Source organism: Fulvia fulva, chromosome 8 (assembly GCF_020509005.1).
Source record: "Fulvia fulva chromosome 8, complete sequence".
Taxonomy (NCBI): Eukaryota; Fungi; Ascomycota; class Dothideomycetes; order Mycosphaerellales; family Mycosphaerellaceae; genus Fulvia; species Fulvia fulva.
In genome coordinates, this window is record NC_063019.1 from 1,112,998 (window position 1) to 1,126,542 (window position 13,545).

The following is a 13,545-nucleotide window of genomic DNA, read 5'->3' on the forward strand; positions in this document are numbered from 1 at the left end:
CACACTTTCGTCAGAGCGCCGGCTGAAAGCCTTCTACTTCCACCTTCCACTCGTCGGGAAATTTCGAGCCCATGTCACCATCCCAACCACCTGCTAGGAAAGCCATCGCCCACAAGAGGCTTGCAGAAGCTGGCATATAAGGCGTCGGTACCCTTGCGCCGCCAATAGGATATCCCGCATCATCGAACTCAAAGCCTGCATCAAGAAGGAAGTCCACCGATTGATCTACGTGTCCCAGACGTGCCGCGCTCATCGACAGCATTGGAAAGTCCCAGCCGTAGCTGTAGGACAAATTCCATCGGTGCAAGACATGTTGATACGTGTTTTCCATCACACTGATATTGAACCCTTGCTGTGGCGGCAGCCAGCCGTAAAGTCCAAGCATGCTTGGATGGTCTTCTGTGTAGGTGCTGTTATTCCACATATCAGGAATGCCTTCGTAGATCACGTATGTGTCATCCGAGACTGGCAGTGGGGCGAGATTGGAATATACTCGTTCCCAGTGATCAGGGACGGGCTTCGATTGACGCTTCTGCCATTCGATGGCCACGCCTAAGCCGAACCGCCAGTATGCTAGTTCAAAAGCAGCATTGATTGTCATGTTCGGGTTGGTGTTCTCGCTGACAGGATATATCGGAGGTCCTAGGTCGAAGCGAGAAGTGCTCTGATTCCAGTACGCATAATCGGCCATGAACTCTGCTGTCTGGAATAGCACGTTGTTCCATTTCTGCAGTGTGGCAACAGTGGGGCTATCCCTCCATTCGTACTCGGCGAAGTGTAAAGCGTGAGGCTGCTGCCAGATCAACAGGCTGTTAATCTCACCTGCTCTACTGTTAGGAACGCACGATTGACTAGACAGGCTGACATACCAGGCGCACTGCGACCCGACGGATCAAGCATCTTTCCCCAGCGAGCACCTCTGTAACCTTGTCCACCAGCCCGCTCGATACTGGAGTCCAGAAACCGTTCGTACACTCCAGGCACAGCACGATCGAGGAGCTCTCGTCGACCCCATCGAGCCCAATGACCAATATTCCATAGAAACATTTCCGCATGGAATTTACCGTACCAGCCGTTGTTGACCAGACCAGACTCTTGGGGAGGATCGTAGCCTGCAGAGTTCACGGCTAACAAGTATTGCGACAAGATGACTCGTCTTTGTAGCTCATGTGCGGACGTGTTATGCGAACGAGTCAAGTCGACGAACGCTCCTTGCTGCCAGAAGCGCTGCCACCATGATTTTGAGGAAGACATCACACCTTGAGTGTCCTTGCTTTGCCAGCCAGTGCTTCCAGCAGACGGGTTGGTGATGCCTTTTCGATCATCTTCCTGAGCGTGATAGCTCACCGTTAGCGAGACTTTCTCAGCTCCGCGAGGTCGTAGTATGTATCTGTGTTCTTCCGGGTCCTTGCGGTAAAATATACCAGAAGTCGACCATGCGATGGTAGTGAGGTAGGATGTCATATCATCGTCGTGCCTGATGCAGGCTTGACTTGCTGTCTGAGATACAATATTGGTCTTGTGGGAGGAGGCAGATGTCCAGTTCCCCACGAAGGGGTCCTCAAACTTGTTCGTGTCCGTCATGTATGGATAGTCAAAGAACACTCCTAATAGCCCTTTGGCGATATGGTTACTTGTAAGCTCGATGGAGACTGTGCTGGAGTCCGGGTCTGCAGCTGTCAAGATCTCTACCCTTTCGTTGTTCCATTTGAATGATGAAGTGATGATGCCTGTGTAGAGATCCAGTGTTTGAAGCTTCTCAGTCAATCCACTCTCGTTCACAATGACACCTCCAAACCAGAGGCCAATACGGCCAAAATTGACCCGCTGGGGATTCGATATCATCCATTGACTGATGTCGCTTTCAGCTGGATTTGGCTGATCGTAATTGACAAGTCTCCCGTGAGTCCACCAGTCCAACCCGGTAAAGTCGGAAGGTGTAGTTTGATTCACAGTGGTTGGCAAGCTTGAGTTATGCCAGCACCATGAAGATAGCGTGTTGAATGGCTCGAAAGTCTGAAGTCCAGTGACATCTGCGCCGAAAGCGAAGTTGCCATTCCCGACCTGTAGCGGCGTGCTGTTCGACGATGCGTAACGAATGGGGTTGTACGACCGGACCACAGCCTCGCGATCGATGTGTGCCGCTGCGATTGCATAGATCCCAAAGCATAGTAGGTAATTTCGGCTTACGGTGCTAGGCATCATAGGATCCTCATACAGCCGGAGAAAGCCTGGCGGTTGCAGTAACACGCCTCGTATATGATATGCATTGGCTGAGAATAGGCTACAGTCGTCAATGGCATGTCCTGTTTTGGGTTGTACTGCGGAGAGGTGTCTCGCTGCTCTTTGTCGCGACCATCCCCGCACTGTACCCCAATTCTACCAAGCTTTGGTTGTCTTTGCTGCCCTGGTCCAATTCAGCCGCGCTGAACGGCTATAGCAGACTGCCAAGAACGGCTGATGTCTAAGCATCGTCGTACAGAACATACTGTGCGCGGCCGATTGTCAGCCACGGCTTCATATGTTGCACTTGCTGCCGTTACTCAGGTCGACTGAAAGTAGAGACTATGGCACTACTGACCAACCCCATCCTTCCTGGCTTCCATCCAGATCCGAGCTGCATTATCGTGCCAGATTTCAATCACACAGTGTTTTGTGCATCGTCCTCGTTCTCTGTCTTCCCCGGCATACCAATACATGCTTCGTCGGATCTCGACGAATGGCGCTTGATTTCTAACGCCGTCTCACGACCGTCTCAGCTGCCTGATCTCGCCATCACGAACAAGTCGACATCTGGGATTTGGGCACCTACGATTCGGTATCATGATGGCGCATTCTTCGTGCTTTCAACGCTCGTATTCGACGATCAGCCGATCACGAACACCTCACGATGGGATAACTTCATCCTGACGACCACGAATCCTTTCGACTCAAGTTCTTGGACAGATCCGGTACATTTCGAAGTCGAGGGCTATGATGTTAGCCCTTTCTGGGATGAGGATGGCTCGTCATATGTGGTGTGGTCGTATCCATGGCAAATCTAGCCCGGCATCAGATTGGCATCACTCGATCTGAGCACCGGCTCAGTCGGTGAATCGAAGACGTTGTGGAATGGAACTGGCGGTCTAGCGCCGGAGGGTCCTCATATCTATCGCAAAGATGGCTGGTACTATCTCATGATCGCCGAAGGCGGCACAGGACTCAATCATGAAGTGACGATCGCCAGATCGAGAAGCTTAGACGGACCGTACATACCGGATCCGGCTAATCCCATCCTCACGCAGGCCAATACGACGTCTTATTTCCAAACCGTGGGCCATGCAGACGTGTTTCAAGACCAGCATGGACTGTGGTGGGGTGTAGCTCTGGCGACAAGAAGTGGTCCGGAGTATCAAACCTATCCTATGGGCCGTGAGACCGTTCTGGCGTCCGTGGAGTGGTCCGATGGAGGATGGCCTGTATGGCAGAACGTGACAGGAGCGTTCCGAAGACAACCGTCGGTTGGGGATCGTGGGCCAGCCCCTGGACAGGGCCCACTCATATCTGCACCCGATCATCTTGATTTTGCGCCTGGGACAGCACTGCCACCGCAGCTCGTGCATTGGCGGTTGCCCATTTGTCAGAACTACGTAGTTTCTCCGCCAGGACATCCATACACCCTCGAGATCACTGGGTCGAGACTCAATCTGACCGGTCTGGACGGCAACTACGCTGGTCCACAAGGGCAGACTTTCATCGCTCGTCGTCAGACAGACAGTTTCTTTGTCTTTTCAGTTGATGTTATAGCGAATCTGATCGGCGAGGAGCACGAAGTCGGAGTGTCGGTCTTGAACTGAAACCCTGCTTCAGGCTCCGAGGCATATCGTATCTGCCACAACTACCGGACATCCTGATGCCTCTGAACGAAAGCTGGACGGGCGAGAAGTTGACCATGCAAATTGCTGCACACAACATTAGCCATTATGCCTTTTCTGCGGGTCCAGCCAGCCATCAGCACCTGCTACAGACCATTGGCTATGTTCCAGCGTCATATGTGAGCTTTGGATTCACAGGTCAGTGGATATGAAATTTCCCTGTCTCGATCCGTGGTTGCGGAGTGCTGACCATCTCATAGGTACGTTGTTAGGAGTATATGCTACAAGCAATGGAGGGGACGGCGAGGTCAGCGCACATGTCAGCGCGTGGACTTATCGTGGTCAAGGGCAAATCTGGACATGATCGGACCCAACCTAGGCTCAGGCGCAGAGTCTTTGTCGACTGAATGGAAGTGTGATGGCTTGCTGTCGCGTTGAAGAGGACGGGAAAACATGTAAAACGCGAGGAAACAGAGGTGGCAGTTTCGAGCAGTGCGGACCCGATTCCGAACCCGAGCGCGGCGAACAAAACAGGATCTCAGCCACTGAGTGTTAGCAGACATCGACAATGAACGTCTTCTTCATCATGGACAGTTCTGACACCGTCACGATTGCTTGAGAGCTGGGCTCATCTATGAAGCACCTGTTTCACCCCGCATAGCGAGTTGAAGACCAGTGTTTCCTTCAGACGTGTCGTCCAACACAAAAGACGACACCGGCTTTATGCTGGTCATCTCAGTCAAAACCCCAAGCGTCAGTGATCTGCTCTCCTCACGAACTGCCCGGAGCTGGACCAACACATCCATCAAGTCGAGCAATAGCAATCGCATCTGCCTTTAGGACTGCAAAATGGTCAATCTCAGTCATGACAATAACCCATGGGACCGTACTTCGCCTGAGCATCCCACAATCCCACTCCGCACTGTCTCGGGCATTAGCTAGGCTCGGTACGCACGCTGGATAGGAAACTGCTCGTACCAAATCAGGGCAAAAATCCGCACACCTGCCCCTAGCCTGCTGCGCACAATTGTTGTACTTCCGACCTCCTTCGGCCTGCTTGCAGAGGTATTGGTTCCCAAAGTCGCAGCGCCCAGAATCATCAGAAGGATCTTCGCACTGCGCTGCGACCAAGGCCGAGCACAGGAAGAGCAGAGCGGAGACCTGGAGCTTCATCTTCATGGCTGAGAGTGTGGTCGTCGCTTGGAGAAGTGGCGTGGCTCGAGCATCGACAGCATGGGAATAATCGCTTCTTACCGAGCCGTCGGCATGGTTGCTTCGAGATCCTCGTCGCCATGTCGGCGCTGTGTCGGTCGGCATCTTGGCGTAAGCACTTCGATAAGGTCAAACCCTCCCGGAGAATGGGATATAAGAAGGAATAGAGGACTACGATAGTCGCGAGAATTATAACGGGTATATGTCTACGCTCCTCTATGTCTACTAGTAGCTACATGTGCTACTATTTCTAGATATAGGTTTCTTACTTATATAGTAGTCTAGTCGTATTGAGATGCTGCAGTGTCAACATCCGATGTGGAGCAAGAGAAGTAAGGCAAAGAATGACCCAGGAAAGACCTCTTACATCGCTCTTCATTCATGCTGCCTGGCAGCTGCGATGTTGTTACTATCACATCGATCTCCAGACCGTCGTGTCCCTGCTGAGGTTCCATGTGGTCGTCACTGCTGTTTCATCGTCAGTGTGAAGTGCTGAAGACCTTCAAGGGCCAATGACCATCTGGATAGTCGTTGGCCAGATCATGATGCCCACGCAACCAGTGGTTTCCGTGCCCACACAACACATCTGTGAATTCAGGTCAGCACCAACCACAACATTAGAGCAAAGTACCTTGACTCACATGCGATAATACCCATGGTTCTTCCCGTCCCTCAACGCATTCCTAAACCTCGCGATAAACACTTGCGCTTCCTCCACCTTCCACCCAAGCACCTTCGTCAACAAATAAAGCGCCCAGCCCTCCGCGCCCTCATAACAATAATGGAAATTACAGATCCCCACCTCCTTCATCGTCTTATCCTTCGGCCACTTCCCCACCGGCACCTTATACCACCTCACATTCACATCCTCAAACCCAGCCTCCCGGATCCATTCCTCAGACTTGTCTGCGATCTCAAAAGTCTTGCCAATCCGCTCGCCACAATCGATGAAGACTTTGCTCCACTCATCCATAATGTGACCAGAGCCGACTGTCCCATCGTCGGATGTGAACTGGATGTTCATATCCAGGTGTTGAAGCCGGCCGCCGGGCTTCAGGTGGGTGTAGATGTGTCGATACAATGCTGGCCAGTCGGAGATGCTGCCCATTAGACACCGCATGTGGATGAAGTCGAAATGGTTCCTCGGGTAGGTCCATTCGTCTGTGACATCGTCAATGACAAAGTGGCAGTTTGATGGGACCATGGAAGGCTGAATGGGACTGAGATCTACACCGATGACTTCGCAGTCAGGATGAACGTCGGCGAAGTCCATGGCCCAGATTCCGGTGCCACAGCCTAGGTCTAGGACGCGGCGGCATTGCTGGGATCAATTGGAGCCAGATACAGTTTGTTGTCCAGCAGGATTGTGAGCATGTGGTGGCCCATGTCGAGCTGATCGTTTTGCTGTTCGTCATTGGGACCCCAGTAGTCGTTTTCGCCGCCGCGGTAGCGGTGGTATGTCCTGCCTGTTGACAACGTTCAGTAAGGAGGGTTGCGCGCTAAGTATCGGATATCACTTACCATTCTCGCGTCGATGCTCGGATGTGGTGCTTGCTAAGGAGGTGTTATCGCTTCGGCTGACCTCGATCTGTGAGTACACTCTGGCGGGAAGCGTCGGCTGCATGGTCTCTTACACATCCTCGCCCAGCGCTGAGTCGACATCATCTCCGTCGACCTCATGAGGAGGCGGTGATGCCTGTAGAGGTCTCCGTCAGTCTGACGATGCGATGCCCAGGCATTCTTCGGGATGGAGGAGCAGGCACAAGGTACCACGTGTTCCGCCACCGCGTTTTGATCGTTGTCGGCCATGCTGAGAAGCACACTCTGTCTGTGCTCGCAATGATTGTCGACCGTAAGGTAGTCTACCCTAGGGAGGCAGCTCATTCATATCGATCTCACCCCTTCCTCATCCCACGGCAGGAGGGGCATCACGCGGGAGCATCGACATGTCGGCGACCCTGCGATCTGATTACCACGGCGCACACTACATAGGTACCCTCATGCAGTCCACAAGATGCCCCAGGCCGCGCACGGTCGGGCCGGAAGTGTGCTTACCACCGGCAGCACACACGAACCAGTTCTACTGGGGCCACTGCACTTCCACGAGTCGCAAAATGGCAGACTGCCGTCCTCGAACTCTGTCGCAATCGGCGGTATCTGATGGGTGAGAGCTTCGAGTGTTGGCTGACAGCTTCCAGGTTCCATCACTTCGACCACTCCTGCGCGGCCATTTTCTCTGGGGCAGGCACCCTTTTTTCTGCCCACTCTGCATGCAGCCCGCGATAGAGAGCGTGCAGCAGACACGGCACATAGCTGCCATTGCCAACGTCTTGCTCGCCTAGCGCGGCGTATCCACATCTGTGTAGGCGAAAGGTTCGGGGCCTGGTCCTGCATGTGGATGTGGACCTGACTGCAGCAGCGCCAACTTCCTCTAGGTGGGTGGGTTCCGGGTTGAAACAGTGCCGCATCCTCCCTCCACCCAGCAATGGCCGTCACATCGCTCAGCGGCGTGCTGATGAGCCAGAAGTGGTACCTTCTGGTTGCTGCTGTCATCACTTACATCGCAGTCAAATGCACGTTTCGCAGGTTCTTCCACCCATTGGCGAAAGTCCCAGGTCCCTTCCTTCCAGCCGTCACGAAGCTCTACCAGTCCTACTACCATGGTCGCTACTATCTCCAGATCGAAAAGCTGCACCAGCAATATGGCCCGATTGTGCGCATCACTCCGAGTGAGGTGCACATAGCAGACGCAGAATGCTACGATAAGATCTACTATGTCGGGACCAAGTACTGGAAATCGCCCAACTTCTACAATGCGCTCTGCGTCCCGTATGCCATGTTTGGCACGCCCTCGAACGACGTCCACAAGATCAGAAGAGGAGCCATGAACCCGATGTTCTCGCGGCAGAAGGTGCTGGATCTGGAGGGCATTGTACAAGAGAAAGCAAGCAAAGTATGCGCGCGAATGCAAGACGGCGTAGACAGTCGTTCTGCACCATGCCTTTCGTGCTGTGTCGATCGATGTGATTTCAGACTTTGCTTTCGACCGATGCTACAACTTTTTAGACAAGGAAGACACCGGCGCCCATTTCTTCGAAATGGCGCGAGGTATCGGACCTGCGCTTTGGGCCTTTCAGCAGTTTCCCAGTCTGCAGAAGCTAGCGTTGAAGACGCCACCCTGGATGGCGCCGTACCTGTCGAAGCCGCTGGGATATGTCACAAGCATGCAGATCGAATGCGTGAGGCAAGTCCAAGGCGTGCAGCAGAAGATGCGCGAGAAGAAGGACCTGGGCAGACAGACCATCTTTACAACACTTCTGACAGATAATGGTGATAAGCCGGAAGGCTATCAGATACCGACGGCATGGGAGCTGAAGGACGAGGCATACAGTGTGCTAGTGGCTGCATCGGACACAACTGGGAATGCGATGACAGTGGCAGCTTTCAATGTGCTACATAACCAGGAGATTTACAAAAAGCTGGTAGCAGAGCTGGAAGACCGTTTTCCGCATCAAACCACCGACTTGCCCTTCGTTGAGCTCGAGAAGCTGCCATACCTTGTAAGATACCCCTGCGATCACGTTCCGCGAACATTTGCTGACCCGCCACGCAGACCGCCGTAATCAAAGAAGGCCTCCGCCTGTCCTTCGGCGTCATCGGCCGCCTCCCTCGCGTCGTCCCAGCCAGCGGCGCAACCTTCCACTCCCACTACCTCCCCCAAGACACCATCGTCTCTATGTCCTCCTGGCTGATGCACCGCGACCCATCCGTCTTCTCATCACCCAATACCTTCTCTCCCGAACGCTGGCTCATCTCCGACGCCGAGTCTCGCCGCTTAGACCGGAACTTGGTTCCCTTTGGCAGGGGAAGCAGACAATGTGTCGGGATGCCGCTAGCGTACACGGAGCTGTATGTCACGCTTGGGACGTTGTTTAGGCGGTTTCCGAGCGGGATGAGGGTGTGGAGTGAGGGGACGAAGGAGGTTATTGGGGATTATGAGGATTTCTTTAGTAGTTATCATCCTTATGCGAAGAGGGACGATTGGTTCAAGGCTTGGGTGCCGGAGGGGAGGGAGTAAGGATTGAACCTACCAGCGTTGATTGAATGGTTGATTTGAGAGCGTCGGTAGTGGATGAAGACAGTGCGAGTCTGATGCCTTGGGCTGCGGACATCTTTACGATCTGCTGTCACCTGATCGCTTTCTGCAGTCCTCGCGAACGGCGTGCCACTGAATCCTCGGTGGAGCGCTCTTGCTCTTGTGTCAGCCATGACTTGTGCGAGCCTTGTCCCGAGCAGGTCCGAGTACATCACCGAGGGATAGATAATTCATTATGACCACACCGCAGGGCAGGGCAAGGCATACAGAGCCAAAGCAAGCAAGGCTGTCGGTCCAGGGTGTCGTCAGTTCTCTAAAACTGAAAGGTAACAATTGTCCGCATAGAAATGCTGCTATGCAACAGATCAGACCAGCTGCACGCTTGGCTTGGGGTAGAGATCATGGCTGGAACGCTTGAGTTCATTGCACATACATACCAAACCTGCTGTGTCCGCTCAGAATATTACATCCTCGTCTCCCTCGTCACCCAGTATATTCTTCGACTCTCCACTCTGCTCCTCTTCCTCATCGTTCTCCTTATCACTCCCCTGTGCCTTCGCCAACCGCGCTTTGAGCGCCTTCTGTCGTGCTGCCTCCTCTTCCGCCGCGGCTCGTTCCTTGACACCCTTGACTTTCTTCAGCCTGAAGAACTCTTCTCGATCCAGCTCGTCCAGTTCCGAGTTGATGTACTTGATCGTGTTCTCTGCCCATGCACATTAGTAAACCGCCCAACTTTCAACCCCTTCGTCTCCTAATACGACACTCACCAGCCCTCGGAATAATAACATGCTCCAACGCATTAACTCTCCGATTCACCATCTTAATCACCTCATCCAAAATCACAAATGCCGTCTGCAAGCTCGCCAGCTCCACCAGCGTCTCCACAGCTCTTGTGTACGTCTCCCTACACTTGGCAACCTGCTGGCCTCCCTTCCCTAGCCCCGTCATCCCGAATTCTGATGCTCCCTCTGTTTGGAAGGATTCGAATGTGGGGAGGAAGACACCGCTGACGTTCTCTTGCTGGGTTCGGACGCGCATTTTGGCGGATTTGACGCCTTCGGTGATTTGGTAGGAGATGCTGTTGGAGCCGGTTGCGTAGGTTACTTCGGCGAGGGAGAAGGCGGCGATTTGCATTACGCGGCCTGGTGGTATATATCAGCGTACGTAGGACCCAGACTCTGATATATGTCTCGTGCATACCCATCTTCCTCTTAGCTTCATCGATCCGACGGGTGATTTCGCGGAAACGTTTGGTGAGAGCTTCGGATTTGCGCTTGAGGAGGTCGTGGCCGGTTTGTGCACCCTTGAGCTTTGACTTCATACCCGCCAGAGCCTGGCGGGTTGGGAAGATGTTGGGTTCTATGTCCTGTGTTCATGGCCAGTGTTAGATGCTGTAGCTGTGGCTGTGGCTGCTTCAGTGGGGCTATTCGTACCTTGCCAGACATCTTGGGCGGGCTTCAAGGTATGTATCTAGTGTTGGATTATGACGCAGCCTATGCGAGATCGTGGTGTTCTGCTGTGCTGTAGGGCGATGTGAAGAGTCGTTGCAGTGTGTCGCAGCTTCCATTGACGTCGGCGAGCACCTGCCCAAGCTACTACGGCGTACCATATATCGACCCTGCCCAACTCTAATTCGCGCGCTAAAAATGTGTGCAGCGGGCACCTCACAAGTTATGGCGAGCATCGTCGCTGCGCCGTCACCAATCGTCTTTTCCGCTCGGTGAAGACGCTGCACGTGCCGATACCAATCCCAATGCGCTGAGAATGAGACATGCCCAGCAGCCTCAGTCTGCCCTTCAGCCTCGTCTCCCGTCGCAAGTCGTCTGAGAACACCTCCACAGCAACCCTCACCACCGCCGCAATGGCCGACCGCTCTCACCCCCAGCAGAGCTTTCTCTACCTCATATCGCAAAACGACGAAGTCTACGAAAACGATATCTTGCGAAATCCAGGCAACATCAAGGCGTGGTTGGATTACGCGCATTACAAGAGGCAGTATGGCACATTACTCGAGCAGAGCTTCGTGCTGGAGAGAGCATGCATCGCCCTGCCGAGATCGTACAAGCTGTGGAAAATGTACCTGGAGACGAGGGTGCGGCATCTGAAGGGCAGGAGTCCTGCAAAGTGGAAGCCCGAGTTCCAGAAAGTCAATGCGCTGTTCGAGCGGGCGCTGGTGCTGCTCAATAAGATGCCGAAGATCTGGGAAATGTACTTGGAGTTCCTCTGTCAGCAGCCGCTGCTCACTTTCACGCGACGCACATTCGATCGCGCCCTTCGTGCACTGCCGATCACGCAGCATAATCGGGTGTGGGCGTTGTACAGACCTTTCGCGAACTCGGCTGGTGGAGACACGGCGGTGAAGGTGTGGAGGAGGTACATACAGCTCCACCCGGATAATGTGGAAGAGTTTATTGAGCTGCTGGTGAACGAGGGCAAGTACACGGAGGCGATCCAGCGGTACATTGAGATCTTGAACAACCCACGGTTCAAGAGTAAGGAAGCCAAGGGACCCTTTCAGCATTGGACAGAGATGCTGGAGATCTTGATCGATCACGCCCGTCTTGTGCCGAACCCGATACCATTGGCAAATGGCTCAACGTTGAGTGTGGAGACCATTATCAGGAGTGGCTTGGAACGATTCGCCGATCAACGAGGCATCTTATGGGTGGGATTGGCGAGATACTACATCAACCTTGGCACTTACGAACGAGCGAGAGACATCTTCGAAGAAGGTATCACGACTGTCATGACAGTACGCGACTTCAGTGTGGTGTTCGACACGTACGCTGAAGCGGAGGAAGCACTCATATCGATCAAGCTCGAAGATTCAGCAGCGCGGCAACAAAAGGGCAGGGTAGATGAAGATGCCGACTTGGATCTGGACATCCGAATGCTCCGCTTCGAACAGCTCATGGATCGGAGACCGTTCCTCGTAAATGATGTCTTACTTCGCCAGAACCCACACAACGTCAATGAATGGCAGAAGCGCGTGGCACTATGGAGCGAGAACAAGCAGATGGTCGTGCAAACATATGCGGACGCGATTGCTGCCATCAGTCCAAAGAAAGCAGTCGGCCGCTTCCACGAGCTCTGGACCAACTACGCCAAATTCTACGAAGAAGGCGGTGACTTGCAAAACGCTCGCATCATCATGGAGAAGGCAGTCAAAGTGCCATACAAGTCTGTGTCTGAGCTGGCGGAGATGTGGACAGAATGGGCAGAGATGGAGCTTCGGAATGAGAACTTCGACCAGGCTGTCAACATCATGGCCACGGCAACCAAGGCACCCAAACGAAGTGCTGTCGACTACTTCGACGAAACTCTGTTACCTCAACAGAGAGTGCACAAGTCGTGGAAGCTGTGGTCTTTCTACGTCGATCTTGTTGAGTCAGTGTCATCACTGGATGAGACGAAGAAAGTGTACGAGCGCATCTTCGAGCTTCGCATCGCCACGCCACAGACTGTCGTCAACTACGCCAATCTACTCGAAGAGAATGGCTACCACGAAGAGTCCTTCAAGGTCTACGAACGTGGTCTGGACCTCTTCTCCTACCCTGTCGCATTCGAGCTCTGGAACTTATACCTCACGAAAGCAGTCGATCGCCGCATCTCCATCGAACGATTACGAGACCTCTTCGAGCAGGCTGTGGAAGGTTGCCCACCACGATTTGCAAAGACGCTATACCTCATGTATGGTGCTCTCGAGGAAGAAAGAGGACTGGCCCGCCATGCAATGCGCATCTACGAACGCGCTACGAGAGCGGTCGCAGATGAGGATCGCACGGAGATGTTTGAGTTCTACATCACAAAGTCAGCGTCGAACTTTGGCCTCACTTCCACACGGCCAATCTACGAGCGTGCGATCGCTGCGCTACCAGACAAGGAAGCCGCGAGCATGTGCATAAAGTTCGCCGAAATGGAACGACGCCTCGGCGAAATCGATCGTGCTCGTGCAATATACGGCCACGCCTCCCAATTCTGCGATCCTCGCGTCAACGCCGAATTCTGGCGAAAGTGGGAGAGCTTCGAAGTACAGCACGGAAACGAAGATACATTCAAGGAAATGCTGCGAATCAAGCGTTCAGTACAAGCACAGTTCAACACGGACGTCAACTTCATTGCCAGCCAGGCGGTGGCAAGGCAGCAAGCTGCTGAGGCTGGCGCAGATGAGGATGGTATGGATGCGGAGGGTATGGGCCAGGAGAAGGCTGATGCTATGAGGAATCTGGAAAGGCAGGCGAGAGCGCCGATGGGATTTGTGGCGGCGTCGAGTGGGCCGGAGGGTGGGAATCGGCCGAAGCCGCAGGTTAATGGTGATGCGGCGCAGGCGAAGTTGGCGAATGAGGATGAGATTGATTTGGATGAGGATTTATGAAGTGAGTG

At 53.6% G+C, this 13,545-nt stretch overlaps 8 protein-coding genes across 8 annotated transcripts; 3 read left to right on the plus strand and 5 right to left on the minus strand.

Annotated features, from left to right (window-relative positions):
* Nucleotides 1-10: 10 nt before the first annotated feature.
* Nucleotides 11-2,205, minus strand: CLAFUR5_10966 (uncharacterized protein; the record flags this gene model as incomplete). The annotated part of the gene is made up of 2 exons (XM_047910114.1): nt 11-822; nt 870-2,205. The coding sequence occupies 2 exons, from the start codon at nt 2,203-2,205 to the stop codon at nt 11-13; spliced, it is 2,148 nt and encodes a 715-aa protein (XP_047765582.1).
* Nucleotides 2,206-2,567: 362 nt separating this feature from the next.
* Nucleotides 2,568-3,836, plus strand: CLAFUR5_10967 (Non-reducing end alpha-L-arabinofuranosidase BoGH43A; the record flags this gene model as incomplete). Its single annotated transcript, XM_047910115.1, has 2 exons — nt 2,568-3,017; nt 3,045-3,836. The coding sequence occupies 2 exons, from the start codon at nt 2,568-2,570 to the stop codon at nt 3,834-3,836; spliced, it is 1,242 nt and encodes a 413-aa protein (XP_047765583.1).
* Nucleotides 3,837-4,625: 789 nt separating this feature from the next.
* On the minus strand, nt 4,626-5,027 carry CLAFUR5_14663 (Ecp41; the record flags this gene model as incomplete). The annotated part of the gene is made up of 1 exon (XM_047913811.1): nt 4,626-5,027. One exon carries the CDS (start codon nt 5,025-5,027, stop codon nt 4,626-4,628), a length of 402 nt encoding a protein of 133 aa, XP_047765556.1.
* Nucleotides 5,028-5,606: 579 nt separating this feature from the next.
* CLAFUR5_10968 (Methyltransferase) lies at nt 5,607-6,339 on the minus strand (the record flags this gene model as incomplete). The annotated part of the gene is made up of 2 exons (XM_047910116.1): nt 5,607-5,652; nt 5,708-6,339. 2 exons carry the CDS (start codon nt 6,337-6,339, stop codon nt 5,607-5,609), a joined length of 678 nt encoding a protein of 225 aa, XP_047765578.1.
* Nucleotides 6,340-6,368: 29 nt separating this feature from the next.
* Nucleotides 6,369-6,950, minus strand: CLAFUR5_10969 (uncharacterized protein; the record flags this gene model as incomplete). Its single annotated transcript, XM_047910117.1, has 3 exons — nt 6,369-6,532; nt 6,588-6,620; nt 6,701-6,950. The coding sequence occupies 3 exons, from the start codon at nt 6,948-6,950 to the stop codon at nt 6,369-6,371; spliced, it is 447 nt and encodes a 148-aa protein (XP_047765579.1).
* Nucleotides 6,951-7,551: 601 nt separating this feature from the next.
* On the plus strand, nt 7,552-9,144 carry CLAFUR5_10970 (Cytochrome P450 monooxygenase; the record flags this gene model as incomplete). The annotated part of the gene is made up of 3 exons (XM_047910118.1): nt 7,552-8,019; nt 8,048-8,626; nt 8,680-9,144. 3 exons carry the CDS (start codon nt 7,552-7,554, stop codon nt 9,142-9,144), a joined length of 1,512 nt encoding a protein of 503 aa, XP_047765137.1.
* A 473-nt stretch (nt 9,145-9,617) lies between these two features.
* Nucleotides 9,618-10,607, minus strand: CLAFUR5_10971 (V-type proton ATPase subunit D; the record flags this gene model as incomplete). The annotated part of the gene is made up of 4 exons (XM_047910119.1): nt 9,618-9,865; nt 9,930-10,304; nt 10,327-10,528; nt 10,596-10,607. 4 exons carry the CDS (start codon nt 10,605-10,607, stop codon nt 9,618-9,620), a joined length of 837 nt encoding a protein of 278 aa, XP_047765136.1.
* A 326-nt stretch (nt 10,608-10,933) lies between these two features.
* CLAFUR5_10972 (Pre-mRNA-splicing factor syf1) lies at nt 10,934-13,537 on the plus strand (the record flags this gene model as incomplete). The annotated part of the gene is made up of 1 exon (XM_047910120.1): nt 10,934-13,537. One exon carries the CDS (start codon nt 10,934-10,936, stop codon nt 13,535-13,537), a length of 2,604 nt encoding a protein of 867 aa, XP_047765135.1.
* Between the last annotated feature and the right edge of the window lie 8 nt (nt 13,538-13,545).